The sequence below is a fragment of the Syzygium oleosum genome, unplaced genomic scaffold, assembly GCF_021117445.2.
Source record: "Syzygium oleosum isolate NSW1041296 unplaced genomic scaffold, Sole_v2.1 Sole_v2.30, whole genome shotgun sequence".
Classification (NCBI taxonomy): Eukaryota; Viridiplantae; Streptophyta; class Magnoliopsida; order Myrtales; family Myrtaceae; genus Syzygium; species Syzygium oleosum.
Genome location: NW_026607514.1, coordinates 4,331,013 through 4,358,979, shown reverse-complemented (window position 1 = coordinate 4,358,979; position 27,967 = coordinate 4,331,013). Strand labels below are relative to the sequence as shown.

The 27,967-nt window shown below is 41.6% G+C and overlaps 4 protein-coding genes across 6 annotated transcripts; 1 reads left to right on the top strand and 3 right to left on the bottom strand.

Annotated features, from left to right (window-relative positions):
• Positions 1-22: 22 nt before the first annotated feature.
• LOC115677511 (pectinesterase inhibitor 10-like) lies at positions 23-2,895 on the bottom strand. 3 transcript variants are annotated; one of them, XM_030600683.2, is made up of 3 exons: positions 2,410-2,895; positions 727-1,158; positions 23-468 (listed from the first exon to the last, which is right to left on the bottom strand). In XM_030600683.2, exons 1-3 carry the CDS (start codon positions 2,438-2,440, stop codon positions 38-40), a joined length of 894 nt encoding a protein of 297 aa, XP_030456543.1. In that variant the 5' UTR covers positions 2,441-2,895; the 3' UTR covers positions 23-37. The 3 variants fall into 3 exon arrangements, with proteins under 3 accessions (XP_030456543.1, XP_056159969.1, XP_056159970.1); XM_056303994.1 differs by lacking the exon at positions 2,410-2,895 and adding an exon at positions 1,410-1,563; XM_056303995.1 differs by having other exon boundaries at positions 114-468; positions 669-1,158.
• A 1,025-nt stretch (positions 2,896-3,920) lies between these two features.
• Positions 3,921-4,808, bottom strand: LOC115677510 (uncharacterized). Its single transcript, XM_030600682.2, has one exon. The coding sequence runs from the start codon at positions 4,658-4,660 to the stop codon at positions 4,073-4,075; it is 588 nt and encodes a 195-aa protein (XP_030456542.1). The 5' UTR covers positions 4,661-4,808; the 3' UTR covers positions 3,921-4,072.
• Positions 4,809-10,334: 5,526 nt separating this feature from the next.
• Positions 10,335-12,545, top strand: LOC115665024 (11S globulin seed storage protein 2-like). The gene is made up of 4 exons (XM_030586905.2): positions 10,335-10,635; positions 10,835-11,130; positions 11,421-11,897; positions 12,023-12,545. The coding sequence occupies exons 1-4, from the start codon at positions 10,335-10,337 to the stop codon at positions 12,410-12,412; spliced, it is 1,464 nt and encodes a 487-aa protein (XP_030442765.1). The 3' UTR covers positions 12,413-12,545.
• Positions 12,546-20,258: 7,713 nt separating this feature from the next.
• LOC115663573 (mitochondrial import inner membrane translocase subunit TIM44-2-like) lies at positions 20,259-26,718 on the bottom strand. Its single transcript, XM_030585563.2, has 14 exons — positions 26,632-26,718; positions 26,384-26,490; positions 25,551-25,634; positions 25,325-25,400; positions 24,894-24,938; positions 24,384-24,803; positions 24,209-24,277; positions 23,242-23,306; positions 22,948-23,016; positions 22,778-22,850; positions 22,543-22,647; positions 21,513-21,584; positions 21,347-21,409; positions 20,259-20,715 (listed from the first exon to the last, which is right to left on the bottom strand). Exons 1-14 carry the CDS (start codon positions 26,707-26,709, stop codon positions 20,584-20,586), a joined length of 1,458 nt encoding a protein of 485 aa, XP_030441423.1. The 5' UTR covers positions 26,710-26,718; the 3' UTR covers positions 20,259-20,583.
• Between the last annotated feature and the right edge of the window lie 1,249 nt (positions 26,719-27,967).

Here is a 27,967-nt window from a genome sequence, read left to right as displayed (position 1 = left end):
CAAACAGGGAATTGGAGCATTTTCAACTCTTTGATATCTAGAAGGTATACGGAGTTGATACAAACATGAGAAACAGAAGCCTTGGGCGGGGTTTACCTTCAGAAGATGGAGGTGCCTTGAACCAAGTGATGTTCAAAAGTTCATAATCACCCACCAGCGCAGGGCTTAGACAAACCCGATGTAAAGAGAGGGAAGAGTTGATTGCATATACATCACTAGCTGAGAAACTCAATCCCGTTTGCGGAGTAATATCCATTGATATATTTAATCTTGTAAAGCTGAGCATATAAAAATTTATCAACTGTATTTGAGAAACTTGCAAGCCCAGCTGAGAAGCAAATTCTTGGAGAAAAACATTCCCATCAGGATTTTGAGATACATTTAGCAGCAGAAGGTCAAGCTTTATGGGATAAACACAATGGCGACCCTCGCTGCCCCGTTTTAGCACCATGTTGGGTTGGCAACAATCTGTCAAAAGCAGGGGTGAATGAACATGATAATGTCAATTAGCCCACAATGATAAAAGTCTGAATAGAAGAAGAGAAGGCAAAGAGGACCGGTTGCCAATTTATTTTGTTTACCCCAACATCACTTCGATGCCATATTGTAATAAAACAATCAACGACTACTCTAGAATCTTTCCAATCGTTATCATTTATCAAACCCACCTTTGAGAGAGACAATTACTAGATAGTGATAGGAAAATGCATCGAGGATGCAACGTACTTGAGACATTACGCGACAGCGGTGGCTCAGCCAATGTGGCTGGAACTGTAGCAGGACTGGATTGAGTTGGGGCAATATCAGCCAGGCTGGCGCTTGGAGGCACCAAGCTGCTCCTCTTCATTGATGGCTTGGACAAGCGTGAACTTGTTGGGGGGTGACCAGAAGTTATCAAGGGGTCATAATGAGGTGAATGATCTGGCGACAAAACAAGTGCAGGTGCAGCCTGAGGAGAGATATGTCTCCGCCATTGTACGTGTGGTAACTTCTTTGGAGGGGAAAGATCAGGAATAGCAGGAGTGCTCACGGTGGCACTTGGAGATATTGGTGATGCTTGAACAGAATTGTAGTTTGAATCAGCAGATATGATGAAAATAACATGACAGGAGATGACGATCAGTTTCAGCAACAACCGTTGGACATCAATCCTTTTTCCTGCAATTTGAGAACCAAGAGAAGTCAAATTTAACAAAATCCAACGCAATAATCATGGAAATAACCTGCGGCTAATTCGCTACACGATCGTGTTAACTCTTTTCTTTTTCTGGAACAAATTATAGATAACCTGACTCTGGAATGTGTCAGATAGTATTTGCCAACAAGTGACTGACAAAGTGATACTACACCCACATGTCTCTCATTCATTAGGCATTTTTGAAGGCATTTATTAAATATTGATTCAACACCTGAATGGTCGACCATTGAGCTCAGTGTTCAACAGAATGTTGTTTGTCCAATATAGCCAGTGGAGGACACCAACAACAAATGAAACTTGTCTTGGATCTACTGGAAACCATAAGGCTTTTCTAGTCCTACAGAGTGAGCATAGCAAGTTGTAAAGGTGTCTTAGGTTAGTGATCAAAGATCACAAGCTCATTGAGTCAATGCTTGAGAGCTCAAAATGGGTATAAGTAAATGCTACAGCTTACCCAACTTATGGGATTATTTTCAATAAATGCTCTGAAGAAGGCCACTGGAACCAGTTGAAACGGCATCACCTTCTAATCGTTTTTAGTCAGCAACTTACCATGCAACAAGTGAATGCTTCTGTCAACTACACTTCCACTCCATGTCGACAGAAGCGGGATGATGTCAAAAGTCGGATTTGTCTATTTATGCGCACTCGTGACGAAATTGAGCATGCAATGAATCGAGATTGCTCAAGGACCAAACTCTCAATTAAAAGGAAAAGAGGTTTGCAAAAACAAGTGTGGTGGGAACGGATCTTTTACTTCGAGTCGCTCCTTGAAACTCCTGGTGCAACGCAGATTAGAGGTCTCGCATAAACGGGAAATTCAGAAATTTGGGTTAGTTCAACTCGAACTCCCGCACAAACACAAGTTACCTATTAATCTAAATCGTGTCGCCAACTAAATCTTTCTAACAGGCCCCCGAACCCGAAGGATTCTGTCAGAAAACACGTACACGATTGAAAATGTTGCGAAGTTTATCTTCCTACTGAAACTAGTGACTTGCCAGCCTGCTTCCGCTCTCGTTCCTCTGAAGAACCAGAGCAAAATCAAATGCTAGGCATTGAAAAACCAACACGGTCCATTGCCTCTCCCGAGCGCCAACTCCCAATGACCCGAAACATTCAGCATCGAATCAAGCCACTCGAGGAGACTACAGTCTCGTCAGAATCAAAGCAACAGGCGAAACTAAGAAATCGGAGCAAATCTCTATTACCTCCGGCGAAGAACCGCTGGAGCACCGACATCACCGACGGCGCCAGATCTGCGAGGATTCCACCAGCGGGCGAGATCGTGCGCCGAGCAGCAGCAGCAGCCGCGACGGCAACGGCGGCAACGGCGAGAAGCGGCACCACGAGCTCCGCCCAGGGGGAGTTTATCGAAGGAGGATCCGGCGGCGGAGGCGGCACGGCGAGAGCAGAAGAACCGCGGCGAGGCTCGCCGGGAGGCCAGCATCCTCAGCGGCCGGGCCGAGCCGAGCCGAGCCGAGCCGAGCCGGCGCGCGTCGAAGCTCCCGGAGCAGCAGGGGGAAGGGAGGAAAATGTCGAGCTCTCGGCGCGAGGCGAGAAGTAGAGAACTGTGTCGTTATCTTCTGCTGCACTTCACCCGTTTTTCGTCGCGAGCGACATCGAGTGAGGAAGAAGAGGAAGAGAGGACTGAAGAGAAGCAGCAGCATTTTCTTTTTCGGCTCGTGGATTTTGTTTTTGTGTGTATTTCGGGAAACACGTTTCAATTCGCTTTTTTTTTTTGTCCTTTATTATATAATTTTATTGATTTTGGCGACCATATAATATGATATTTAAATGGCTCGGATATAATAATTCTTGGCCAGGCAAGTTTCTCTCTAATATACAAAATGATGAAAGCTATACCCACAAGCAAGATCAACATCCAGAAAAATTTTCTGGCAAAATTCGTGGGAAATTTGCCACGAATTTTTTGCCCTTTTTTTTTATGTGTTTCTATTTTCGTGACAAAATTCGTGGCAAATTTGCCAGGAATTTTGCCACAAAAGTCAAGTCTCGGCGCAAATATTGTACAATGTTCAATTTTCGTGGCAAAATTCGTAGCACGAAATTTGTCACGAATTTTGACACGAATTTCAAGTTTCCGGGCAATTATTGCACTATATACTATTTTCGTGGCAAAATTAGTGGGAAATTTCCCACGAATTTTGCCACGAAATTCAAATTTCCGACGTTGGTGGCTTTTTTTGAAATTCGTGGGAAATTTCCCACGAATTTCAAAACCCCAGGGCCATAATTCTCCTATATACTTGAAATTCGTGACAAAATTCGTGGCAAATTTGCCACGAATTTCAAGTTTCCGGGCAAATGTGACTATAAGTACTACTTTCGTGGCAAAATTCGTGAGAAATTTGCCACGAAATTCAAGTTTCGGGCCAAATATTACTATGTACTATTTTCGTGGCAAAATTCGTGGGAAATTTGTCACGAATTTTGCCACGAAATTCAAGTTTCCGGGCAATAATTGCACTATATACTATTTTCGTGGTAAAATTCGTGGGAAATTTGCCACGAATAACTTTCCGTGCCAAAATTCGTCGAAAATTTGCGACAAAAAAACTTTCGTCGCTAATTTCCGACGAATTTAGTTTTCGTGGCAAAAGTCGTCGCAAATTTTCGTGGCAAAATCCTAATTTTTTTTGGTAGTGAACGGATGCCTGCTATTTTCACGAGTTGATTCATTGCGAAATTCAGGCCATGCTTGATTGGTATGGTGTTACTGGAAATCTAGGCTCTATTATGCAAAAGTATATGCACAACAGAAGGCTGAGTTTGACGACAGTAATCACAAATCCAAAGGGGAGGAAACAAAAAATAGAAGAGAAAAAGGAGAAATATATATGAAGTTATCCACTACAAACTCCGCGCCACCATCTCCTGACGCTCCATTTCGGCTCGGAACTTGGAGATGAACTCCTCGGCTCTCTCGTCGATCCTGTGAGTCAGCGGCGATGCCAGCCCTACCGACTCCCACATATCGTCCGCTTCGCATGTCTTTGCATCGCTTCCGTCGTGATCCTCGTCGTTCTTTCCTGCCTCAGGAGCAGAACGATCAATAGTAGCGATATTGCTCTTGGGACTCGGCATATACTTCACAGAAAGAGTGTCCAGGCAATGATGCTCTAAGATCCCTTCCAGAGGCTCCTTGAAGAGCTTATCGACAAAAACATGCGCCTGCTGCCTCTTGAAGACGCGGCGCCGGACGTTGAAAATGCTCGACGCCTGGACGCGCTGAGGCCTCTGCCTGTTCTGTCGACGGGGCTGCTTCACAACAAAGACGGGCTCGTCGGCTCCCGAAGAAGCGGCGGCGAGGAGTTCAGCTTTGGGCAATTTGTAGACAGGTCTCGGCCTGTGGAGCTTGGGGAGCTTCCTCTGGAGCTTGGAGGTGAGGATCTTCCACGCCTTCTTGGGAGGCGGGAGCCCCAGGCTCAGGCAAGACATAAGGAGCAAAGGAGGGAGCCAAGGAAAGCGTGTGCGCTATGGTTCTGGGGCTGGGAGTAGCATAGAAATAAGCTCTTTATAATGAGAAGTTGGGTGTAAGATTCTTCTTCTGTGTTTTCATGGGAGAGGTGACTGAAGATTTCGTGGGATGGCTTAGGTTTTACGCTGGGTCGATTCTGTGGATCAGCTTGGTTCTTACGCTAAGATTTCTGAGCCACTTTGGTCATGGCTTCTCCGTCTCCCGAACGTGAAATGCTATTGGTGTTTCTAGATTGAAAGATTCTTCGAATTTGTAATTCTGTGTTCGGTGACATCTTTTGGGTTACTGAAGTCGCAGAACTTTTCTGACCAACAAAATAAATAAGTCGCTGAACTTTGTTTTAATCTCCTGACCACTAAACTTTCTCTTCGGGAAAAGTATCAGAAAAATCTTAAACCTATTGCATTTATGCCAATTTAATTCTAAAATTTTTAATGATGTCAATTTAGTTATAAACATTTTAACCTAGAGCCTATTCGGTCATTCTGCTAAATTTAGCCGGATATTGCTGACGTGGACGCTGACCGGCCTACGTGGCACGGTCGGCACTTATATTGATAATTTTTACCAATTTTCCATTTTTTTTCTTTTTTTTCTTTCTTTTCTCTCTTTATTTCTTTCTTTTTTTTTTCTCTCTTATTTTACTCCAGTGGCGAACAATGGCTAGCCTCACCTAAGCGAGAGTGGGCCTCACCGCCACTGGCAAGGGTCGGCCTCGTCGGGACGAGGGTGAGCGCTAGCGAGGCCATCCTCGTCAAGCTAGGCGACCTCGCCGGTTGTCGCCTATGCCAAGGCGAGGCCCGGCAAGGCCAACCCTCGCCCAGGCAACATGTGGGCTCGCTAGGCCGACCCTCGCTAGCTACTGGAGGAAGAAAAAAAGAGAGAGAAAAAAAAGGAAAAAAGAAAAAAAATAAAATATTATTTTAAAATGTTTACATCAGTGTGAGCCGTATCACGTCGGTCAATCAGCGTCCACGTCAACAATATCCAGCCAAAATTTTCTAGAATGACTGATTTGGCTCTTGGTAAAAAAATTTAGGACTAAATTGACTTAAATACAATAAATCTAAAACTTTGTGACACCTTTTCCCCTTCTCTTCTATTTGCAATTCATGCATTTTGATCAAATATCGACAGTTTTCTAGCGAATTGCTGATGCGATGGACACGTGTCCAACATTCAAAATGCCGCTTGGACACCACGTCATCATTTGGCCGAAGAATCGGCTGAACCCCAATTAATACGCAACAATTACCATAAAGAAATAGAAAATTGAGCGTGTTTTAGTAGTTCGAAAAACGCCACTAGATGTCAGTGATATGAAATTTATACGCATCTTTTGTCGGTTGAGTCATGGTAGTGCAAGTGCAGTGCATCTGGGCATAATAATTAGGTGGTCCTGATCTAGCTAAGCTCACTTTGTACGAGTCATTCGATAATGTGAAATGGGATCCACATGATCTAGCCATTGGCATTCATGTGCAGTGGGCTAACATAGACCGAAAGTATAAAATAAAGCTCGCTTACTCAGGCTAATGTTTATGCGTACGCAAGATTAAGATGGAGAATTTAGAATCAGCAGATGAAATATCCTTTGAATATCCTCATCTAAATATATATATGATGCCTGAAAGTACTTTATATTCCTGTCCACCGGCCCCACTGTTACTAGGGGTGAGCATGGTTTCGGTGGGAACCTATCCGGTTCCAAGTTCCAAAATATGCAAGATAGGTTTCAGATTCTAAAAATTGAGAAACATGTTTCGACAAAATAGATTCCAATTTTTACGTATGTAGAACCCAGAACCTAAAACAAGTTTTTGTGTTTTTCTTAATCTATGTCTACGTATTCCATGGCATCCGACAACACGTGTATAATGTGGAATCACTAGTCCGAGCTTCCATTTCATGACTGAAATTTTTACTTTGTAAATATTTCATATTCTCCGCGTCTCTAAATATAAGCTGTAATCAGTGGATTGTAGCAGTAAGTGGTAGTCATTAAATGTGATGATTCATTGCAATTGTTCAATAAATACACACTACACAAGTGAAACCTGGATAGACCCTAAAACCTGTGACAAAGTAGATTCCCGGTTTCAGAATACGTAGGGTAAGTTCTAGATTCCAAAAAATGAGGAAGATTCCAAAGGATAGGTTTCAGGTTTCAAATGAAACTTGTACAGAATCTGAAACCGCCCACACCTAACTGTGACCGGCAACCCCCCACCTTCTATCACGATTCTGAGCTTGATATGGTGGAATGGAATGCTGCAATGATGGAGTAAAATGGACTGAGGACTCTCATTACTTATTTGTTTGTAAGAAAATAATTGTGAAAATGTAACTGGCATAGTGATTTTTTTCTTAATACAATTGTTAGAAATTGTAATGGGAATAAACGGAACGGAGATTTTGGTATATCTATTTAAGGATGTCTATACATTAATAGTGGATCGAGTAATAATACTTTAGCACCACGTCACTCTATATTCATTATTTAAATGAGGTATTGAATTAATGAAGGTGCTTTTATTTCGCGAAAATAAATGATTTAAAAAACTTTTTCCAAAAAAATGATTGCTTATATTGCTTACAAAAATAAATGAACGAAATATATTCATCATCTATGAAAATGTTTACATATAAATTATTGTCGATAATGAAAATATTTTTCATTGACTCGTTATATCAAGCGATACAAATAATCATTTTTAAAAAAATATTTTTCAAATCATTCATTTTTCGCAAAACAAACCGACCCTTGATTGATTAGGGTTTTCCGATACTGGTCATCCTTATCACATGTGTTATTCATGAAACCAAACGGTGTAGTAACTATCACAACTCTATTATGTTATAGTTTAATAATTATTGCGCATTTCGTTATTGCAACCAAACGGATTATAAGGAGTATGAAAGAGAAGGAGAAAAAGATAGAGAAAGAAAGGAGAGAGTTTGGATTTTTCCTTTTTGGGTTGTATATTTGGAGAAACGCCATGTTTTCCTCTATCCAAGTCTTCTAATTGATGTATTACAAACATTGATATAACCTACATTACAATTTTAATAATTTTGCATGTGAATGATCAGAGGCATCGTTGAAAGAAATTTCCTTCAACCAAAACGAGATGCGACACAAATTAAAAAGCTAAATAAGTAAAGTCGGTCGATGGATGGGAAAGTCCCAAAAAAGCCATAAACATATTATATTGTTGTCAATTTAATCATAAACTTCAATTGGGCAAATTTAGTCCTAAACATTTTGCCAATTGAGTCCAATCAATCAATTTTGACTAGAAATTGCTAATGTGGATACCAGCCGTCCTACGTGGCATGGCTGATGCTGACGTAAACAATTTTTACCATTTTTATAAGGGTTAATACCACGAAAAACCCTAAATTGATACACTTGTGACACATTTATCCCAAACTATTTTTTTTATCATAAAAAACCCCAAACTGATACACCTATGACAATTTTACCCCGAACATACCACAAAAAACACCAAACTGGTACACATGTGACAATTTTCCCCCAACTAATTTTTAATATTATTTTTTAAAATTTTTTCTTTTTTCTTTTCTTTTCTTTTTTTTTTCTTCACTTCAACCTCTGGCCAGTCGCCGGTCCGGTGACCGGCCAGTGGCGGAAGCCGGCGAGGGCCTCCCTCGGCAGCCGCTGGCGAGGGCCGCCCTCACTCAACTCAGCAAGGGCGACCCTCGCCGGATCTAGCTAGGGCGGCCCTCGCCGGCGTCGGGCGAGGCTCGACTCAGGCGAGGGCCGTCCTCGCCCGCCCAGGCGAGGGCTGCCTCGCCCGAAGCCAGCGAGGGCAGCCCTCGCCCTTACCTGGGCGGGCGAGGACAGCCCTCGCCCAACGCCGGCGAGGGCAACCCTCGCCCGACGCAGGCAAGGATCGCCCTCGCCAGATCCGGCGAGGGCAGCCCTCGCCCGATACCGGCGAGGCCCTCGCCCGATCTACGAGCCAGGGCGCCCTCGCCCGATACGAGCGAGGATCGCCCTTGCCCCGGGCGGGCGAGGGCGGCCCTCGCCGACGCCGGCGAGGGCGGCCCTCGCCCGGCGCCGGCGAGGGCGGCCCTCGCCGGCGCGGGCGAGGGCGGCCCTCGCCGGATCGGGCGAGGACGGCCCTCGCCCGATGCCGACGAGGGCGGCCCTCGCCAGCTTCCACCTCTGGCGGTCGCCGGTCCGGCGACCGGCCAGAGGTTGAAGATAAAGAAAAAAAAAATAAAAGAAAAAAATAAATAAATAAATAAATAATCGAAAAAAATAATAATATTAAAATTTTAATTCAGGGTAAAATTGCCACATATGTACCAGTTTGGGGTTTTTTGTGGTAAGTTCACGGTAAAATTGTCACAGACGTACCAGTTTGGGGTTTTTGATGGTCAAAAAAATAGTTCGGAGTAAAATTGTCACAGATGTACCAGTTTAGGGTTTTTTATGGTCAAAAAAATAGTTTGGGGTAAATGTGTCACAAGTGTACCAGTTTAGGGTTTTTCGTGGTATTAACCCTTTTTATAAAAAAAATTTGAATTTTTAATGATTTTTTCTTTCTTTTCCTTCTTTTTTTTCCTTTCATTTTGCCCGCCACCAGCCACTTGGCAAGGGTTGCGAAGGCCCTCGCTTGATCTTGGCGAGGGCTGGGGCGAGGGCTTGCCGGCCCTCGGCAACCAAAATGAAAGGAAATAAGATTAAAAAAAATTAAAAAACTGTTAAAAAATGTCCACGTCAGCGCTGGCAATGCCACATAGGATATTCGGCATCCATGTCAATAATTCCTGTACAAAATTGGCCAGATGAACTAATAAATTGACAAAATGTGAAAAGATTTAAAAAATTAAATTTATCGAATTAAAATATTTAGGACTGAATTGACACTTATATAAAAGGTTTAGGATTTTTTTTTTATACTTTTCCAGTAGAGGGATATGGTACACGGGGGGAGTTACTTGGGATCTTCTATCACCATCCTTGTTCTCCCATGGAGTTTCAACAAATCGAAACATCAATTCATATGGATGTGATCCACATGAAAATCTAGTAACCGAATACATTAATGAATAAATGGCCGATAATATGAAATTTTTTTCGGTCCGCCTTATTTCTAACTCTCTTCTCTCGGACTTTTGCTCTGTCTCTTACAAAATGCAGGAATCAACCTCCGCACCTGTAATATTAGCATCCCCACCTCCCATTCCCTTTGTCAACAAGGCCGGATACCTATTTGCTCTTGCGTGGCAATCGACAAATCGAAGAGTGACCAAGACAAATGTCAGGTCCAAAACCCCCTTCTCTCTCTCTCAGGCAACGACACTCACACTCCTCTCACAGAAGCCAGGCCACCACCACCACACGTAACCAAGGACACCATGCATGTTCAACACATAACACACCCACTCCTCCTCGCACTCTCCAACCCATTGCAATGTGGCTGCGCTCTTTCGCCATCACGGCACTCCCTCCATGCAAAATACATGCAGAACCGGCTCGCCACACGGCCACTTCACTCCTTAAATAACCACCGCACTCGCCACCATCCATCTCTCATCTCTCCACTACCGTTTCTCTCTTGGGCTTCTTCTTCTTCTTCTCCTTCCCTCTCGTCGACGTCCATGGCTAATTCGAGACTGGCCTTCCTGGCCGCGACCCTCTGCTTGCTCGTGCACGTGGCCTTCGGGAAGGGCTACGCCACGACCGGGCTCAACAAGGCCCAGCAGTGCCGACTCCAGAGGATCAGAGCCACCCGGCCGGATGAGCGCATCGAGTCCGAGGGTGGCGTCACCGAGCTCTGGTCCGAGGACGACGAGCAGTTCCAGTGCGCGGGGGTTGCCGCCATCCGCAACGTCCTGCGCCCCAACGCGCTCTTTTTGCCCGAGTTCATCAACGCCCCTCGCTTGGTCTTCATCGAGCAAGGTCATCATTTTAGTGACATAACCACATTTCCACATATGATCACCACAACAAAGGGAGAAACACCGTTTTATGCATTAGCGGTGCTTAATCATAATATTGGAACTTCTTACTAAAAATTAATGTTTTGCATGCATTTGTCTTTCATGATCTGGAATTGCATGTCCTTGTTCCTTAATTTGACGTCGAAATGGTATCCCAGGTAGGGGATTGCTGGGGATAACCTACCCGGGATGTGCCGAGACGTACCACTCGGATCGATCCTCTGGCAGCGGCAGTGGAAGCAGACAGGAGGAGGAACGTGGCGGAGGAGGGAGGGGATGGGAGGGGGGAAGGAGGGACCAACACCAGAAGGTTCACCGGATAAGCCGGGGCGACATCATCGCCATCCCCGAAGGCGCGGTGCATTGGTGCCACAACGACGGCAACGAAGAGCTCATTGCCGTCTCCGTCATCGACCTCAACAATCAGGGTAACCAGCTCGATCAAAGGCTGAGGGTAATGACTAATTAACATTCCGAAATTTTATGTCCATTTGAATTGCATGCACAGATATTCGAATTAAATTTTGGATATGCATGGTACATATTGTGAAATTAACATAAAATCACTGCCACTGCTATCTATGATCTTGCGTGGACAGGACCAACTTGATATTAGTCGGGCCGAAAAGTTTAAATATCTATTTTATTGAAAAAGAAATGGAAGTGAGGCAATATTTCTACTTTGACCTATCAGAAACTTGCTTCGTTCAGTTAGCATTTTGCTGACCTTTGGAAACTGAACAGGCGTTCTTCCTCGCCGGAGGCCACGGCAGGCAGGGCCGCCAAGAGGGTCAGCAGAGCCGCCACCAGAGCGGGCGGTTCAACGCCCCGAACATCTTCCAAGCCTTCGACACTAAACTCCTCGCCGAGTCCTTCAATGTTCCGATGGAAATAGCTCGGAGGCTGCAACAGCAGAACAACAGGGGAATCATGATCAACGTCCGCGAGAGGATGAGAGTGATAGCCCCCGAGGAGGATGACGAGTACGATGAGGAGTACGAGGGGGAGCAGGAGGAGAGGATGCGAAGACGAAGGCCGTTGACTTCGCAAAACGGGTTCGAAGAGACGTTCTGCACCATGAAGATCAAGCAGAACATCGACATCCGAAGGGAAGCTGACGTTTTCTCGAGGCAGGCCGGGCGGGTCAACATCGTCGACATGCACAAGCTCCCCATCCTGCGTTATATGGACATGAGCGCTGAGCGAGGCCGCCTTCTTCCGGTAAGGAGACCCGCAGTAATGAGACCAAAATGGAATCCACATGATACTTTTAACGAAATACCAGATTCTCTGCGTTGTCCAAACTAAACACTTTGTTTAACTCCCATCTATATATCGTGTTACAGAATGCGCTGTACACGCCGCACTGGTCGATGACCGACCACAGGATCGTGTACGTGACGCTTGGCGACGCGCACGTGCAGATCGTCGGGCATAACGGGCAGAACGTGTTCGACGAGCAGGTGAGCAAGGGCAGCATGTTCGTGATCCCGCAGTTCTTCGCCTCGGTAGCGAGGGCAGGCGACAGCGGGTTCGAGTGGATCTCCTTCAAGACCTCGAGCCAGCCCACGAAGAGCCCGCTGGCGGGTTCCACCTCCGTGTTCAGGGCCCTCCCGATCCAGGTCATCACCAACTCCTTCCAGATGTCGCCAAGGGACGCTCAGGAGCTCAAGTACAACCGCGAGCACGAGACTTTCCTCTTGTCGCCGAGCCGCCGGGGTCGGTCCATGTCTTAATTTTAGTCCGATGTACATTTTGTTGCCTAAGTAGCACGGAGGTTATGGTTAAAATATGGTATGGTAGGGGTAGTAAAGGGTCACTGTGATGCGAAAATCCTTCTTCTATAGTGAGAGAAGGTTAAGTTGTTTGGCGGGATTGAGAAGAGAGCTAAGAGTATGTTTATGAGAAACTTTTGGGTTAATCAAATAATAATAAAGTGGCCTTCTTTATATCTGTAGATGTGCTTGCTGTGATGATAAATGGGGCTGCTTCTATTTAAATGTGCTCTTTTAATTGACAAGTTAGTTCTAAGTTGAGCAAGCACACAGTAGATGCGAAATTGGTAGTTTCGAAAATCTGTTTTTGAATTCATAAATTTATTTAATTAAGGACTGAAGCTTGGTTTGTTTCGTGGAAATGATTTTTCCTCACTTTGGATATTTTAATGAGTCAACAAAAAATTTATACTTAAATTCAGAAAAATGAATTATTCTTTAAAAAATCAAAAAATATTTTATAAAATATGACTAGATATTGATGCTTGAACTCAGGCATGAGAACCCTAACGCTTATTTCCGAGTCTCTCGCATCCAAGATCGGGTCCTCAACACCCCGCTCGAGTCCATTAAGACCAAGCCCCGACCCTTGTACGTGTACCCGTGTCCAAGTCCTCGGCATCCAAACTCGAGTCCTCGGTGCCTGTGTTTGAGCCCATCAAGGTTGGGCTTGAGATCCCGGTGTTGTTGTTCAAGTCTCCAGCACCTAAGCTCGAGTCCATCGAGGTCGAGCCTAAGGTTTCGATACCCCAGCACTCAAGTTCGGGTCCACAAAGGTCGAGCGTAGGACCTCAATACCCCTGCCCGAATCCCCTGCGCACAAACCTAGGTCCACACAGGCAGTGCTCACGTCTCTAGTGCCTGTGCCCAGATCCATCTAGGCCAACCTCGATGGACCTCAGCACGAGCACCGGCGTCCCTAGGCCAACCTCGATGGACCAAGGCTCAAGTGTCGGGAACCTAAGCCTGAACGTCGAGGACAAGGGTCACCGAGGTCTCCCGCTCGGTCTTTGTGGACTCAGGCCCGTTTGCCAAAGATTCGATCATGAGCACTGGGGTCTCAGGCCCGAACTCTATGGACTTGGGCCGAAGCGCCAAGAAGCCATGGAAAGGCACCAGGTTCTCAGTTTCAACTTCTGTCGATGTCGGATTGGTTTATGTGCTCTTGCTCAAGACCCAAGTACCCTTGCCTGGGTCTAGGTCCATGACGCTAGACCTAAGATCTTGGTGCTTGTGTCTGGTTCTCAAGTGCCCGTGCGCAAGCCAGTACTGTCCGAGTAGTGTATATGTATTTAGGAAAATCATATCTAATTTTCCTTTCCGATCGATGAAAATATTTTTCGGTTCTTTTTCAAATTTCAACAAAATATTGAAAAATATTGTCATTCTCCTAGAAAAATGACTTCATGAAAAACATTTTTCAGAAAATGTAACATGTTCTGGGAAACAAACGAAGAAGGGGGTCGGATGCCAATTGTGCCCACGGCCTCAGGTCCAAACAAATTATGTTAAAACGAAAATTTCCAAAATAATTTATATAATTATAAATTTAGTCCCTTTTGGTCTCGTCCAGCGAAGCATAAAGTTCTTATTGATACAAACATTAGAGTTGGCGTAGTCCATAAAATTATTGTTGATCCGACCATTAGAATTTGAATAGTTGGTTGGGCCATCGGAATTTTCTTCTCGGAACTGGAAGGTCAACTATTCAAATATCACCACTACTCGCTGATGCGTGCATGGATGAGTGATTCCGGGAAAAGGAGATTTTCTGGTTATATGTATGGACAGTTGTATGGGTGATAACGGATTGAAATGTATAAAGGACAAAAGATATGGACGATTCACCACCGAAATATAAAGGTTAAAGCCACCAACCAAGGATAAAGAACCAGGATGGATGACAGCTCACCACCAAGGTGTAAAGGATTGCTCTACCGGCCAAAGATAAAGAATTGTTTGATTCACCACCAAGAAACTTGGATAAAGAATAGGCTGATTAACTCAACTCACGAAGAGAAATTCTCATTCATTCAACCGGTTTGCGTTACAATCGGTATGCGTTACAACTGAGAACACTCCTCAATATATAGAGGGGTTAAGACTTAGTAAATAGACAAATTTTAAAGAGACATGGGAACTACTCAAACACTTAAGGACTCGGGAACTAGAAAGTAATTAAATACCTAGGAAATTTGGACTTTGACTCTTGAAACTCGGGAAAAGTGTCAAAAAAGTCCTGAACCTTGAGCATTGGCGCCAATTTAGTCCTAAATCTTTTTTTGGTGTCAATTCAATCATAAATCTTTTGCATTTGTGTTAATTCAGTCCTAAACATTTTTTATGGTGCCAATTTAGTCCTAAACATTTTGAATTAGTGCCAATTCAGTCCTAAACCTTTTGTTTTTGTGTCAATTCAGTCCTTCCGGTCAATTTTGGCCGGATTTTGCTAACGTAGACAACTTTAATAATATTTTGATTTTTTTTGAATTTTCATTTCTTTTTTTCTTTTTTTATTTTCTTTTTTTCTTTTCTTTTTTTTTTCCCCCTCCCCTCCCTCCTTCCTCTAGCCGATTATTGGACTGGCGACCAGCCAGAGGCCAGAGGCCGACGAGGTCGACCTCGCCAGCCACTGACGAGGCTCGCCCTCGCTAGCCATTGGCAAGGGCGGCCTCACGCTGGGCAAGGCCCGACCTCGCCGACGACATCAAAGGCGAGCCTCGCCCAACCATGATGAGGCTCGAGCCCTCGCCAACGAGCTCCGGCGAGGCACGACCTCGCCAGATCTGGCGAGGTCGGGCCTTGCCTAGCCATGGCGAGGCTCGCCTTCGCCGGCATCGGCCTCTGGCCGGTCGCCGGTCCAGCGACCGGCTGGAGGAAGGAGAGAGGGGAGGGGAAAAAATAAAAAGAAAAGAATAAATAAATAAATAAATAAATAAAAATTCAAAAAAATATGAACATATTATTAAAGTTGTCCACGTCAGCAAAATCTGGCCAAAATTGGCCGGAATGACTGAATTGGCATAAAGACAAAAGGTTTAGGACTGAATTGACACAAATGCAAAAGGTTTAGAACTGAATTGGTACCAAAAAAAAGTTTAGAACTAAATTGGCACCAATGCAAAAGGTTTAAGACTAAATTGGCATAAAAAAAAGTTTAGGATTGAATTGGTACCAATGCCAAAGATTTATGACTTTTTCGACACTTTTCCCCTTGAAACTTACATAACAAATAAGACTCATAAAGACCTAGAAAATATGTTGACGACACATAGGAACTATGAAGTGCAATAAAGACATGGAGACTTGAAATTTTGACTCTTCAGCCATTCAGTTTATCTTCCCAAATTCGTCACTCCAATAAATCAGCAAATGTCATAGGAAATTGCTTGCAACTACCTCCCATTGATATGTTGTTGACCCGCATTGAAATCAACAACTATTCTTGGTGAAATGATAGCTTTAAACAACAAGAGAAGAATCGACAACTTAATAAATTGGTAACCTGGTTGATAGTCTCCTTGTCGATGATCCACCGAAACAAGTTATGACCAAATTCTACCTTAACTTGAATGAACATCGATGATGCTGAATTTGTCGATGGAGTTAAGTCGGATGCTCCCACATCACTTGCACATACCAAATGTTTGTGACCCTTACAGGGTGTCTCACGCAAAGCGTTTGCACCTATGCCTTTTAGTTATAAGAAAAACGATTATTACTTTTGAAGAACAAAAATTAAAAAGGGCGTTTGCCCCCGTGCCTCTTGGTTATTAGAAAAATGATAACTACTTTGAAGGAAAAAAATTTAAAAAGACATTTCAAAGTCGCAATAAGCACCGTTAACCCCTTCTCAGGAAAAACCATCTCAAAACAATCCAACGTCGTGGACCACTACTAAACAATACTCATAGGCTTTATTTGGTAGTCGTGATAAAAGTCATATCTTATCGTATTTAGTTATTATCCAAGATAGGACAAAATCGGATATAAAAGGATTATAACCAGAATAAAAAATATTGCCATGTGGGGGTGGAATAGAGGTGACAAGGTTTATTATGTCCATGATAAAATATAAAAAAAAGTAATTTTCTAAAAAACCATCTTTCTCCTTCTCCTTCTCCTTCTCATTTAGTTCACATTGAAGTTTCACCACTCCTCCGGAACTCTTTGGTTGGCGAGAGAGTCAAAACTCCATCTCCTCTGTGGATCTCTAGTTCACATCGAAACTTCACGTAAATAGAAAGAGAGTTGAAAGCTCATTCATCTCCATAATTTTTTAGTTCTTGTCGAAACTTTACGAAAGAGGCGAAAGAGTTAAAATATTGTACATTTCGGAATCGCAATGTTGTATGATTGTGCTTTCTTTCTCTTATAGATATGACATTTTTTTGCTGATCTATCTCATTGATGTCGCTATAGCCCGTTTACATTTCTTGTCATGGTCGATTTTATAGTTCTGGAATGCTGCAATGAGCTCTTTTGCTGTTTAATGATTAGATCGTACAGTAATTATGGATTAATCGTTGGAGTTTGTCTCCGTTTGTATATTCCAATTTTATTTTATTTTTTGCAATGAATCAATGAGAGATTCTTTCCGTTTGTTCATTTTCAGGTCCTTTAGTAGTGAATAGTAAGAAAGAGACGGCAATACATTTTGTTAGTGCATTTCCGGCAATAATCGTGGATTAATTCTATGAGAATTTGTGAGATTCTTCCCATTTCAATTCTAGGCATACGTTATTATCATTACAATTAGATTCGTTGGTTAGATATAGTTCTACTATGGGGATTTGGATGATTTTGCTATTATTGCACCTGGTTTGTACATTATGTTTATGTGTTTTCCCTCATTAGATATGGATCGTGATAATAACAAAGGATGGTATTTTTTCATGGGCAACATATAAGGGCATATTTGTGATTTACAATGATACGCAATGGCTACCAAACAATGGACAAGATATAATACAAAAAATTCCGATTTTATTGCTCTGCGATTTATCAAGTTATTGATGAATATAATAAAATTCATAATTTTATATCCTGTTCTATCATAATTAGAAATCCATTTACCGTTTGTTTTTATTAAAACCTTTTGAGGGTTAATTATCCGATCATGAATTTTATTAGCTTTTTGGTTTCTAATATATGGGCTTTCAGGGTGAAGCACAACTATATGAGCAATTATAATTATAAGCAATTAGCTCGATAAATATTCAATAAATATTTTTAGATCACTATTTTTTAGTCGTCTTTGTTTGTTCAACTTAGATTTTTCATGAAATGTTTTCTAAGTACCTTGTTTTGATTTTGATTTGTTAATTCTTATTAGTATGAATTTTGGTGTAATTACTTGAATTCTTTTGCATAGTATGGAATGCTATATATTCCACTAATTAATTATCTAATCTCTTTCATGGTTTATTTGCATAAGTTGAGGTAAAACATTATATACATCCAAAATTATAATGGATCGTTAAAATTAATTCATGCTGAATTTTCTGTACTTTTACGGGTTAATGCATTTGGTATTTTGCATTAATACATAAAAAGAAGATAATTTTGTTTTGGATGAAAAATTAGATATTGCCCTTCTTACCCCGAGAGTCACTATTTTTGCGATGTACTTAATTTTCTTTCAAATTAATTTTTAAACCAACAAAGCTTCATGCATTATTTTATAAATCATGAAAACATGTACGAAATTTCAATTGTAGCCCTTAATTTGATGAATGCACGAAGATTCAAAGAATAATTTCAATCCAAATTTAAAATATCCTTGCCCGTGAAGTACGACACTTTTAAAGTGTGAACTCATTTTTCATTGTTTTTTTTTTTTGGTAAGTTAAGTATTGTATAAACTTTTCAAATCCATGCTTATAGGGATGGTAACTGAACACAAAAACCCCGCACATATAGCGACACATTTATGTGTCCCAACAGGTGCAAAGGTGTTACGGCTAGACAAGGTATGAAAGCAGTACAAGAAGGCTTAAACATCAGCCAACTAACTAAAGAAGTTACAAACAAGGACGCATGAGCAAGTTACACGAATATGGACGATGAAATGCCCCAATTAGTTTGGATCTTCCTGTTGCGGCGAGTGTCTTGAACAGGTTGCATGGATAACCCTCTGTTCCGAACAACCTTTACAAGGTGATTGCACATGGCTGGTAAAAACAGGGGTTGGTTCCTAAAAAGGATATGATTCCATTCGGACCAAATAATATGACATAAGGCGCCAAGAGAGAATCGAGCAATCCGATGTTGGAAGTTATCACCACTAATGAACTTGCTTGCCCATCATAGATTATCTATCCACGGTTTATTCCGCCAGGAGAGATTGCAAGAGTTTGCCCAAAACAATGCAAGGGAACCAGTGCATTGGCACCCAAAAAACAAATGATCTATAGAATCCGGTCTACATTTACAGAATGCACAAAGTCCTTCCGGGATTCTGTTGTAGCTGAGTAAGACAACCTGAGTTGGGAGTCTATTTTTCGAGATGAGCCATAGTAAAAAGGCATACCTTGGTGCAATGCTACGATCCCAGATAAAGGAACTCCAAAACACTTTTGGACTCTTGGTTCTGATCAACTCCCAAGCCGTTGCTGTGGAGAATATCCTAGAAGAATGGCCTTGCCAAACGAACATATCAGGACTATCGATAATCGTGGGGACCGGGTCTGTCCATGAATTGAAAATTTCCATGAAAGAGGATTCATCCCATGTAGAGCATAGGAAATCATGGACAGATGCATTTCTCGAGATGGCAGAGGAATAGATTTCTCTATTAGAGAAAAAGTCAAAGAGAGGGCCCTTAGGCTCATTTTTCATTGTTCAGTATTGTCTAAATGACAAAATTACTCTTAAAGCGTAGAATATGGTTTAATTAAAAGGGATAAACACCACAATTGGTCCTCCAACTTATTCACATTATGTGATTGGGCTCTCAAACTTTTAACTTGTCCAATCAAGTCCTCTAATTTACATGATTAGGTCAATCAAGTCCTTTCATCATTAACACATTGAATGTGTGCCTGCTAGCATGTCAAGTTTTAGGCTTCATTGTTTCGCGGGAAATAACTTCCAGAAAATATTTTCCTAATTTTCGACGCTCGATTCACGAAAAATGAACTAGTCAAGGAAAACATTTTTCATCAATAAAGAAAACACCTTCAAAAGTGGAGAATTCCATTCTCTTTCCTCTCTACACTCCTTCACATTCCTTTTCTTTTTTCATTATTTTTCTTTTCTTTTCTTTTTTCTTTTTATTTTTTATTTTTTATTTTTCTTTTCTTTTCTTTTCTTTCGGGCAAGCTCATCCCCTCACCTATGGCCGGTCGCCGGCAACCAGCAGAGAAAAATAGAAAATAAAATAAAAAGAAATAATTACAAATACCGTCTATCCACCAGTTGCCACAGAGGAACAAATTGCTCCCCAAATTCTACTGAAGAGAACATGCCAGGGTGACCATTAAACTGAAATCCCAATGAAGAAAACCAAACATGAGCGCACGGGTAAAGAAACATCAAAACCGCATGAGGCAATTCGAGTTGCGGAGAGCATAAGATTGGATGCGCGGTACCACAAGACGCTTGACGCAGGATCAACACCCTATTCATGGCTCGATACTCATGGCATGCCAAAGTGCCCCGACGCCAGAGCCGTATAGTGACACACCGCACCTCAAATCAAACATCAAGAGGCAAACTACTTGGAACCGAAATTGCTTAAATGAGTATTATACAGTTGAATAGCACACTGCTGCAGATTATATTATCAGAAGTGACAATGCAGATATGACGGTAAGAATCAAATGGAAACAGCAGTATACCACTTTCTAATCATTCTCATGATTGTTTCCAGATTTATTTTACACGAGATGAAACATCAAATAATATACTTTCTTTTCTGTAATGGTAATCCCTCAAAATTGGCGGCGGCCTTTCGATGTCAAAACCCTCAAATGAAAAAAGGGAATATCCTACCTCAATGAGCTTCTATCCCAATCACAGCAATGAATCAATCTCATTGCTATACTAAGAAGCAACGGATCGCTCCACCCTGACGCAAGAACGATGCCTTGTCTTTCCCTGAATCAAATGATTAAATGAGTATAGCACCATCATATTAGAGCTTGGACGCCAATTTGTTGCATTTCTCTTAACCTCCAGATGGGGTAGATAGCACCTTCCCCAAGCTCTTCCGGATCCACTTGTTGCATTGCCCAGGCATAGTAGACGGTGTGTATCGTATCCTGGATACACAAACCAGTATCAGATTACATTCTGAGACATGCAATCACTCTTCATTACATGACAGATCATCGTGGTGTGCTTTCTCACTGAACAAACACATAACATCAATAGGGCTACATACCCATGTTAAATACAAGAGGGTGACAAAGGGATCCACGGCTAAACCATGCACATCTATATTTACGACACTTTAGGCAGAAAGAATAAGACTTTGTCATTCTTAAAAAGTGTGGCTCCGTAGTTCACTGAGTTGTGCTGCAAACTTATCTTCATGCCGAAACTTGATTTTGAATTGATCCAGTTGGACTGACATGTCATCATCAGGGAGGAGAATTTCAAAAAGAAGAAAGCGGTGAATCTTGAATGATTCTGCAGTTAGGACTGGCCAACCAAAGAACTATATTGCTCCATAATTAGCTACATTAGGTGCAAAGATTAAACTTTAAGCCATTTCCCTTTCATGAAAGTTGAAACTAACACAGAACAAAAGCCATTGTCCAAAAGAGGGCACATGCAACTGTGAAAACAGCATTCACCAACTAAATGATTTAGCCTTTCTTTTTGCACTCAACACAAAAAATTGGCTTTTCCTTGATCACTTGGCCTCATCCAATCAAAAGTTTGACTTACCTTGCCACCTTCAGTTATGGCACCATTTCGGTCACGTACACAATATATTTGCTGAGTTTGAAACTGCCATTAGCGGGGAAATCAGTCAGATTTTGCTTGTAAATAACAAGCTCCTACGGATAGATAACAAGTGTGCAACAGCACAAGTAGCAGAGTACAATCATACCCCGACAATGATAATTGGTGAAGTGCCCATCATTTTCGTTTCTCTTACGTCAACATCGGACACATGCAGAATCTGTACAGGATAGAATTCAAGAGTTAGAACAAGTATAAATATACTACAACAGAATGTGAAGATCTGAACCAACAAACCATGATAGTCCAGCAAATGAACTTGCAATATCTAATAGGAATAGTAAAAATAGGAAAAACAAAAACAACCACTTCCACAATCATTGCAGGGACATCAAAGCTAGAACAAAATAATCAAGACGCTATGCCAAAAGTAAGAACGTGGAAACAGAAAACTGCGAAATAGAGATAACAGAGCAATACAGCAATCCAAAAGATGCGCTATTAGAATTCAAAACCAGCCAAAAGCACATACATATATGTAATAATCGTAGATTGTGTGTTATATTTGTATACTATAACTCTTCTATTAGCTTGACATGCATGTGGTGAGACACTTCATCTAAAATTCAATTATTGAATCATTCATGTCATTTTGCAGCACTATAAATCTAAACAATCATAACGAAAAATATAATACAATATATATCATAAATCCAGAAGAATAACGACAATATGTCCCAGAAAATCACAAAGATCCAGGCATATTTTACACTTATATGCCGATTCAACACATCACCCATCTTAATTCATAAATGAGTCAGAAACCAGGATATCTACATCTGTGTCAGACAAACATACCAGAGTGCGAGTAACATAGCTTGTATTGGCACCTAAATACTAGTAAAAGCCAAAAAAGGGGGGTGCCATTACAACTTACCCACATTGCAGTTATTTGCGTATGCACAATGTGTTCATTTCTCCTTTTGTTCTCACAAAACTTCTGACATCTATTACTTACACAGTTACTACTACATAAGAGAAACTAAGAAATTATTGAAACAAAGAAACAGGACATCAATTACTTTTGTCAGTGACTTCTCTTAATATTCTCCTTCACGGAGGCTAGAGTAAAAGAGTAAACACTTCACTTAGATAATTATATGTACCTTAAATCATACCCTATTGTCGAAAAAAATGCCATGGCTCTGATAAGCACCATGCTCTGCTTTGCATCTCTCAATGATTTCAGAGCTACAATATTTCTTTAGAGTTTCAACATCTCCCTGCACAAAGCAAACACAAACATGATGATGGATAAAAGTAGCTTAAGTTCAGTTGTCCTAAGCAGAATCCATCACAAGGAATACAACAAAAGCAGACAATCGATCTTTAGGAAATAAGCTCATTATCTACCTTAATGTAAGCATTGAGCACAGGATTTACTACTTCCTGGACTTCAGCCACAAACTCTGGTAAAGAGAAAGATCTAACCCACGAATAAAGCACTAGATGTCAGCGAGCTAAAATTTCACAGGAGAACCAAATAAAACTTAAACCACAAAAAAATAGGAATGTGACCATACGGGTCTCGCCGGCGTATTTCCTTCATCGATGCTGCAGCATCTGTTTCTTGAAAGATAGTTTCATTGAGACTGTTAAGAGAGATAAACATAAGAAGAAAAACAGCTTTAACTGTGACAGGCAAAACAAGGACTGCAGGCTTGCGCATGAATTATGCTTGTATGTATGTGCTGCTATCTAGTGTGTGCAAGTAATGTCCAGGTATGAGTGCATACAGAGAAGGGGAGAAACCGCCCCCACGCGGGGGGGAGGGGGGGTTGGTGTGGGGACGCGGGGGGAAGACTTGAACAACTTACTCCTGAATTTTATGCACAACGGGATTGTCACTAGTTTCCCATCTCTCCCGCATATCTTCTGCAATCTGCAAAGTCAAACAGGCATAATTCAAAATGGATGAGAGTTTAAATTATGTTTAATATAATAACTTGCTTTTTATATAAAGAAGACATATACCAAGCAACAACATGATAATGACAAATGTGACAATCTATTGAATCAAGCAAAGTCGGACATAGTTGAACATGTGATACTACTTTCTTCTGTAACCAGAGCACCAGAAAATTACATATAGCACACAATGGGTGAGACTATTTTCTTTTCTTATAACATGGGGCATTTGAAAAACCGCCTCCAAGTAACTCTCAAACATAGGTTGACAGGTGTGGCTCCAAAGTTATTTGTGACACTGTAAATCAAATACAAGATCTGTTAGATTTGGAGCAAGCACTCGACCACTCAGCCAGTCCCTTGAAAGTTATGATGAGGCTAATTTATGCAAATTAACCTGAGTAAGAATTTTTAATGTATCAATTTCACAAGTCTTCAGCTGGGCTTTATGACTGCCCATATCAACTCTTTCTGTAGAACAATTGCATATATATGATGTCCTTGAATAAAGAAAAAAAGGGCAAATGCCCAGATGAAAAATTTGAGCAGCTGTCAGTAAGTTCAGCCACGTTCAGAAATCCCTAGTGACATAAGGGGTCTATCAATGCAGCACTACCACATAAAAACTGCTTATTAGGAACAAAAATTTCCTCTCACTCCTTACTATTATGCATGTGAGGTGATATTACACCAGACAAGCGAGGAGGGAGGATTAACAAAGTGAAAGGTGAACAGATTCAAACAACATATGCTTTTCCAGAAAACACTTCCAAGAAAGAGCAGGCTTCCCCCCACACAAGTCAATCCTATGGAACATACATCTGACAATGAGCGTAAAGACTCCCAAGGAAGAGTTGCAAAAGGATTTGGCCATACCTCCTGACCTTTCGTTACAACTGGCTCGCTCACATTACCAATACGCTTGAACATGGGATGCCCTTTGACCTACAGGAAGAAAACATTAGATTCAAGAATCATGATTAATTAATCTGTGATATTCTTTAAATCTGCAAACGGCTTCCATGCATAACAACTAGTAGAATAACATTACCTTCTCCTTAAATGCTTCCCACTTTTTACTCCATGGAGACTGCTTAGAAGGTAGAATAACTATATCAGTTCTTGTACTTCTTTCGACTGTTGACGTGGTAGGTGCTTGTTCCATATGCTTTCTCTTACTGGGGCTACCACTCAACTCATCCTTGACAATATCATATCCCTTCTTTGCCATGTCAACAACCTTTACTTCCTTCAGCTTCTCGAAAGTCGACGAGACCTTAGGAGAAGAGGAAAAGAAGCTTGTTCTGTATTTGCCAAAATATGATTCTGTGTTATCACCAGAACCAGCCTGCTTGCATTTTTCTTCTGTTGATTTTCCCTCATTTCCACCTTTGGCGTGAGCATCGTGTTTTGTTGAACCACTCGCGGATGCTGATTCCTCTTGCTTCCCAATCCCCAACTGTTCTTTGACCTAAACGCAACACAAAAAGATAATATTGCAAACAGTCACTTGCATATAAGGAAGCATTATCAGGATTACAATGGATAAAAGCAACCACACCTCCTCAGTTGCAGAAGATATTTTTTCCTTCACATTGGCAGAAACCTGGAGATAACGTAGTATTATAGAAAACAAAAAAACCCCAAAGAATATTAATGAATGCCACTAAGACTCAAAAATCCTCGCAAAAGAGGCACATAGCAAACATAGCAGAAGAGAAACGAGAATCACTACACAGAAGCATAATATAACCTACCAGGTAGCCAAGTGTAAAACTTTTGTGAACACTAAATTTCTCACCAAGAAAACACAATCAAGTTCGCAGTTATTAAATCTATCGACTTTCATGAACAAGAAAATACTATACTAGATTTTGAGAGTCTGTTGCTTCAATGAATTCACTTGTCGAGGACCAAGGCATATTCCAAGGGAATCAACTCAGACCATCTTCTGGCCCAAAAGAACAGCAAAGGAAAGAAAGATATTCATACCTTCTTTGCGGTAGCTTCAGCCTCCGTCCAAACACCATCCACATGCTTGTACAACTGCTCAGTTGTCTGTTTTGTTCTGAAAAAGCCAGTTTACGGCCTTAGCTCTTTATCCAGATGTTCAACCAACCATGACATACAGAAGTATGTCTCAGATAGTCAGATGGTTAGTTGAGGGGACTACAATCTCGTTAATAAAAGGTTTTAAGCCAACAGATTTCCAAATTACCTAACTTTAACCTCCTCTTTCACCCCTTTAAGCTCTTCTGCTTTTTCTTTCAGCTGCTTCACTGACTTTTGAAACTCTGGATTGCTATGACCAAAGGATTCAAGAAAATCGTTAACATGACTAAGCCTCTCAAGGGAACCGAGCACACTAATAAATTATTAAGCCAAGCAATATCATTTGTCTGAAAGTCCAAGTGCCAAAAACAATGAAGCAGACAACATCAAAAGTTCTTGCCTCTTTATTTTAACTGATACGCCCAAACTCATGCACGATATAATGAAGCTTCGCCATTTCTGTATTTGCAATCTATATGACACTCAAATGGTATATCTGCATCTCGATATCCCATATGTAGTCTCATTGCAAATGAAAGGAAAGTGCTCCGTGGTGGCAAATCAATATACTATGAGCTCATCCAAAAGAAAAAAAGGGTCAAACCTTTACGCATGTTTTGAGCTATAAAACCATAGAAAGGATACTTCATTCTACAGATTATTTCCTTATGATTGTAAGTGATGTTAAATCTTCAATTACGAGCTACCAGAAGCAAATGAGACTAAAATGTGAACCAAGACCACGATAACACAAAAGGGCAAAGAAACAGTTTAACAGTCCTGATTGTAAAAAGAGCATTGAACTCGATAAGCACAGACGAGTGGTCCCCGATCAAACCGCTCGTGGTGTTCGAACTGGTCATTAATGGTTGGCTTCATTGGTATCGTTTCGGTATGCGTTGCGAACACTTTCATTTTTTAGCGTCTCTACTACCAAAACAAGAAAAAAAAAAAAACAGACAGACTAAGCGGGTAATCGAAAAAATCGGCGTGGCGTACCCGCTAGCTTCGCCTTGAATTTTCTTAGAGAACTCATTAAACACGCTATATCGGCGATCACACAAGCTCCCACCTGCGGTAATCAACCTCAGCCTCGAACTCGAAGCCTATATGACAATTCAATTAACAAACCCACATCAAAAGAATTACATTATACAGAGAAAAATCAATAAAAGCCCAGAAATTCTCTTCCCTATTGCAAGAAATATAGAGAAAAAAACAGAGAAAGAGCTCGAGAAGGAAAAAACCTGGGCATGAGAACTAAGGTGGAGACGAAGAGAGTGTCCCAAGAGCACCATGTCTCGGACCAGCTTCTTGGTCGCCATTATTGTGAGCTAAACCAAATTGACAATGGGGTTACTCTCTTGTGACGTGACTTTGCTTAGCTTCAAAACAAGAAATTGGAGAAGGGTTTTGTACGGATTTTTGAGCACCAGCGCCGAAGAACGGTTTGTGAGGAAGCTGTTTCGCCAAATGTCCTAGCTCCCCCGACTACTTGAGATCATTGGAGGAACATCGCCAGGCAGGGGCACTTGGGTGGCCGAGAGAGAGAGGGCCCCGTCGTCGTCGGCGGCGGCGGCGGCGGGAGGGGCGGGGTGGAGCTGGACCGTGGCCGGAGGTGACGGGGCGGCATCCAACAGCGAGAGCTGGTGGCTCGGTCGGAGCAGTGTTGGGATTTATCGATGTGATTAGGGTTTGGACATTTGGGGACAAGGGGGCCGAGGTCGGTGGTACGAGGAGAGAAGAGGGGGGTAGCGCTTGGTGTTTCGGACGAGGAGGGCAAATTCGTCTTCTCGCCGATGTCTTCTGCTAGGATGTCTTGTATTGAAAAAACGGAGCGATGTACATGGTGGAAGGGCGAAGAGTGAGTTCGTATTTCTTGTCTTTTCGTAACATGAACACTTAGATTGTTAAGGATTAATACCATCGAAAATCCTAAAATTGATAAATATGTGATAAATTTATTTTAAATTAATTTTTTTACTATCAAAAATTTCAAATCGGTACACTTATGACGAATTTACCCTCCGTTAATTTCCGTTTTTACCGTCAAATTGTTAAGTTGGATGACACGTGACAGTTGACGGGTGTACCAATTTGGGGTTTTACCCTCCGTTTATCACAGGTATACTAGTTTTTTTATTTTTCGTGATATTAATTCAATTCAACGGAAACTAAAATAGGATAAATTTATCACAAATGTACCGGTTTAGAGTTTTTAGTGTTTGGTATATTTATCACAAGTGTACTAATTTTGAATTTTTCATGGTATTAACTCGATTGTTAATACGTTTCTGAATCTTTCACTGAACAACTTAAGCATTACAAAGGCTATGTACTTCCTCATTAAAGAATAGAACTCAAAGGCAACTAGGGCGCGAATGACAACTATTTTGTTTCAGAAATCAATTTCTAGTCAAAAATAGATTTTTCTATTTCTATTCCATGAATGAGTTTCTGAGCAAAAATACGCATTTAATAACGACACAAAATTTGTTCCCGAAACAAAAATTTATTTGATAACGACACAAAATTTCTCCCTCTCGGGCGGACGGCGAGTGGACGACGGACGGGTGGCAAGTG

What these genes read in the sequence shown, in the direction of transcription:
- LOC115677511 (XM_030600683.2), bottom strand. Translation starts at nt 2,440, where the DNA reads ATGTCGGTGCTCCAGCGGTTCTTCGCCGGAG. An exon ending in CCAGCGGTTCTTCGCCGGAG is followed by an intron (nt 1,159 to 2,409) that starts GTAATAGAGATT and finishes CTCAAATTGCAG; the next exon opens with GAAAAAGGATTGATGTCCAA. An exon ending in GCTGTCGCGTAATGTCTCAA is followed by an intron (nt 469 to 726) that starts GTACGTTGCATC and finishes TGCTTTTGACAG; the next exon opens with ATTGTTGCCAACCCAACATG.
- LOC115677510 (XM_030600682.2), bottom strand. Translation starts at nt 4,660, where the DNA reads ATGTCTTGCCTGAGCCTGGGGCTCCCGCCTCCCAAGAAGGCGTGGAAG.
- LOC115665024 (XM_030586905.2), top strand. Translation starts at nt 10,335, where the DNA reads ATGGCTAATTCGAGACTGGCCTTCCTGGCCGCGACCCTCTGCTTGCTC. An exon ending in AGCTCGATCAAAGGCTGAGG is followed by an intron (nt 11,131 to 11,420) that starts GTAATGACTAAT and finishes GAAACTGAACAG; the next exon opens with GCGTTCTTCCTCGCCGGAGG. An exon ending in AGCGAGGCCGCCTTCTTCCG is followed by an intron (nt 11,898 to 12,022) that starts GTAAGGAGACCC and finishes ATCGTGTTACAG; the next exon opens with AATGCGCTGTACACGCCGCA.
- LOC115663573 (XM_030585563.2), bottom strand. Translation starts at nt 26,709, where the DNA reads ATGGCGACCAAGAAGCTGGTCCGAGACATGGTGCTCTTGGGACACTCT. An exon ending in ATTCAAGGCGAAGCTAGCGG is followed by an intron (nt 25,635 to 26,383) that starts GTACGCCACGCC and finishes CTTTGGTCATAG; the next exon opens with CAATCCAGAGTTTCAAAAGT. An exon ending in TGCTCAATGCTTACATTAAG is followed by an intron (nt 22,648 to 22,777) that starts GTAGATAATGAG and finishes TGCTTTGTGCAG; the next exon opens with GGAGATGTTGAAACTCTAAA.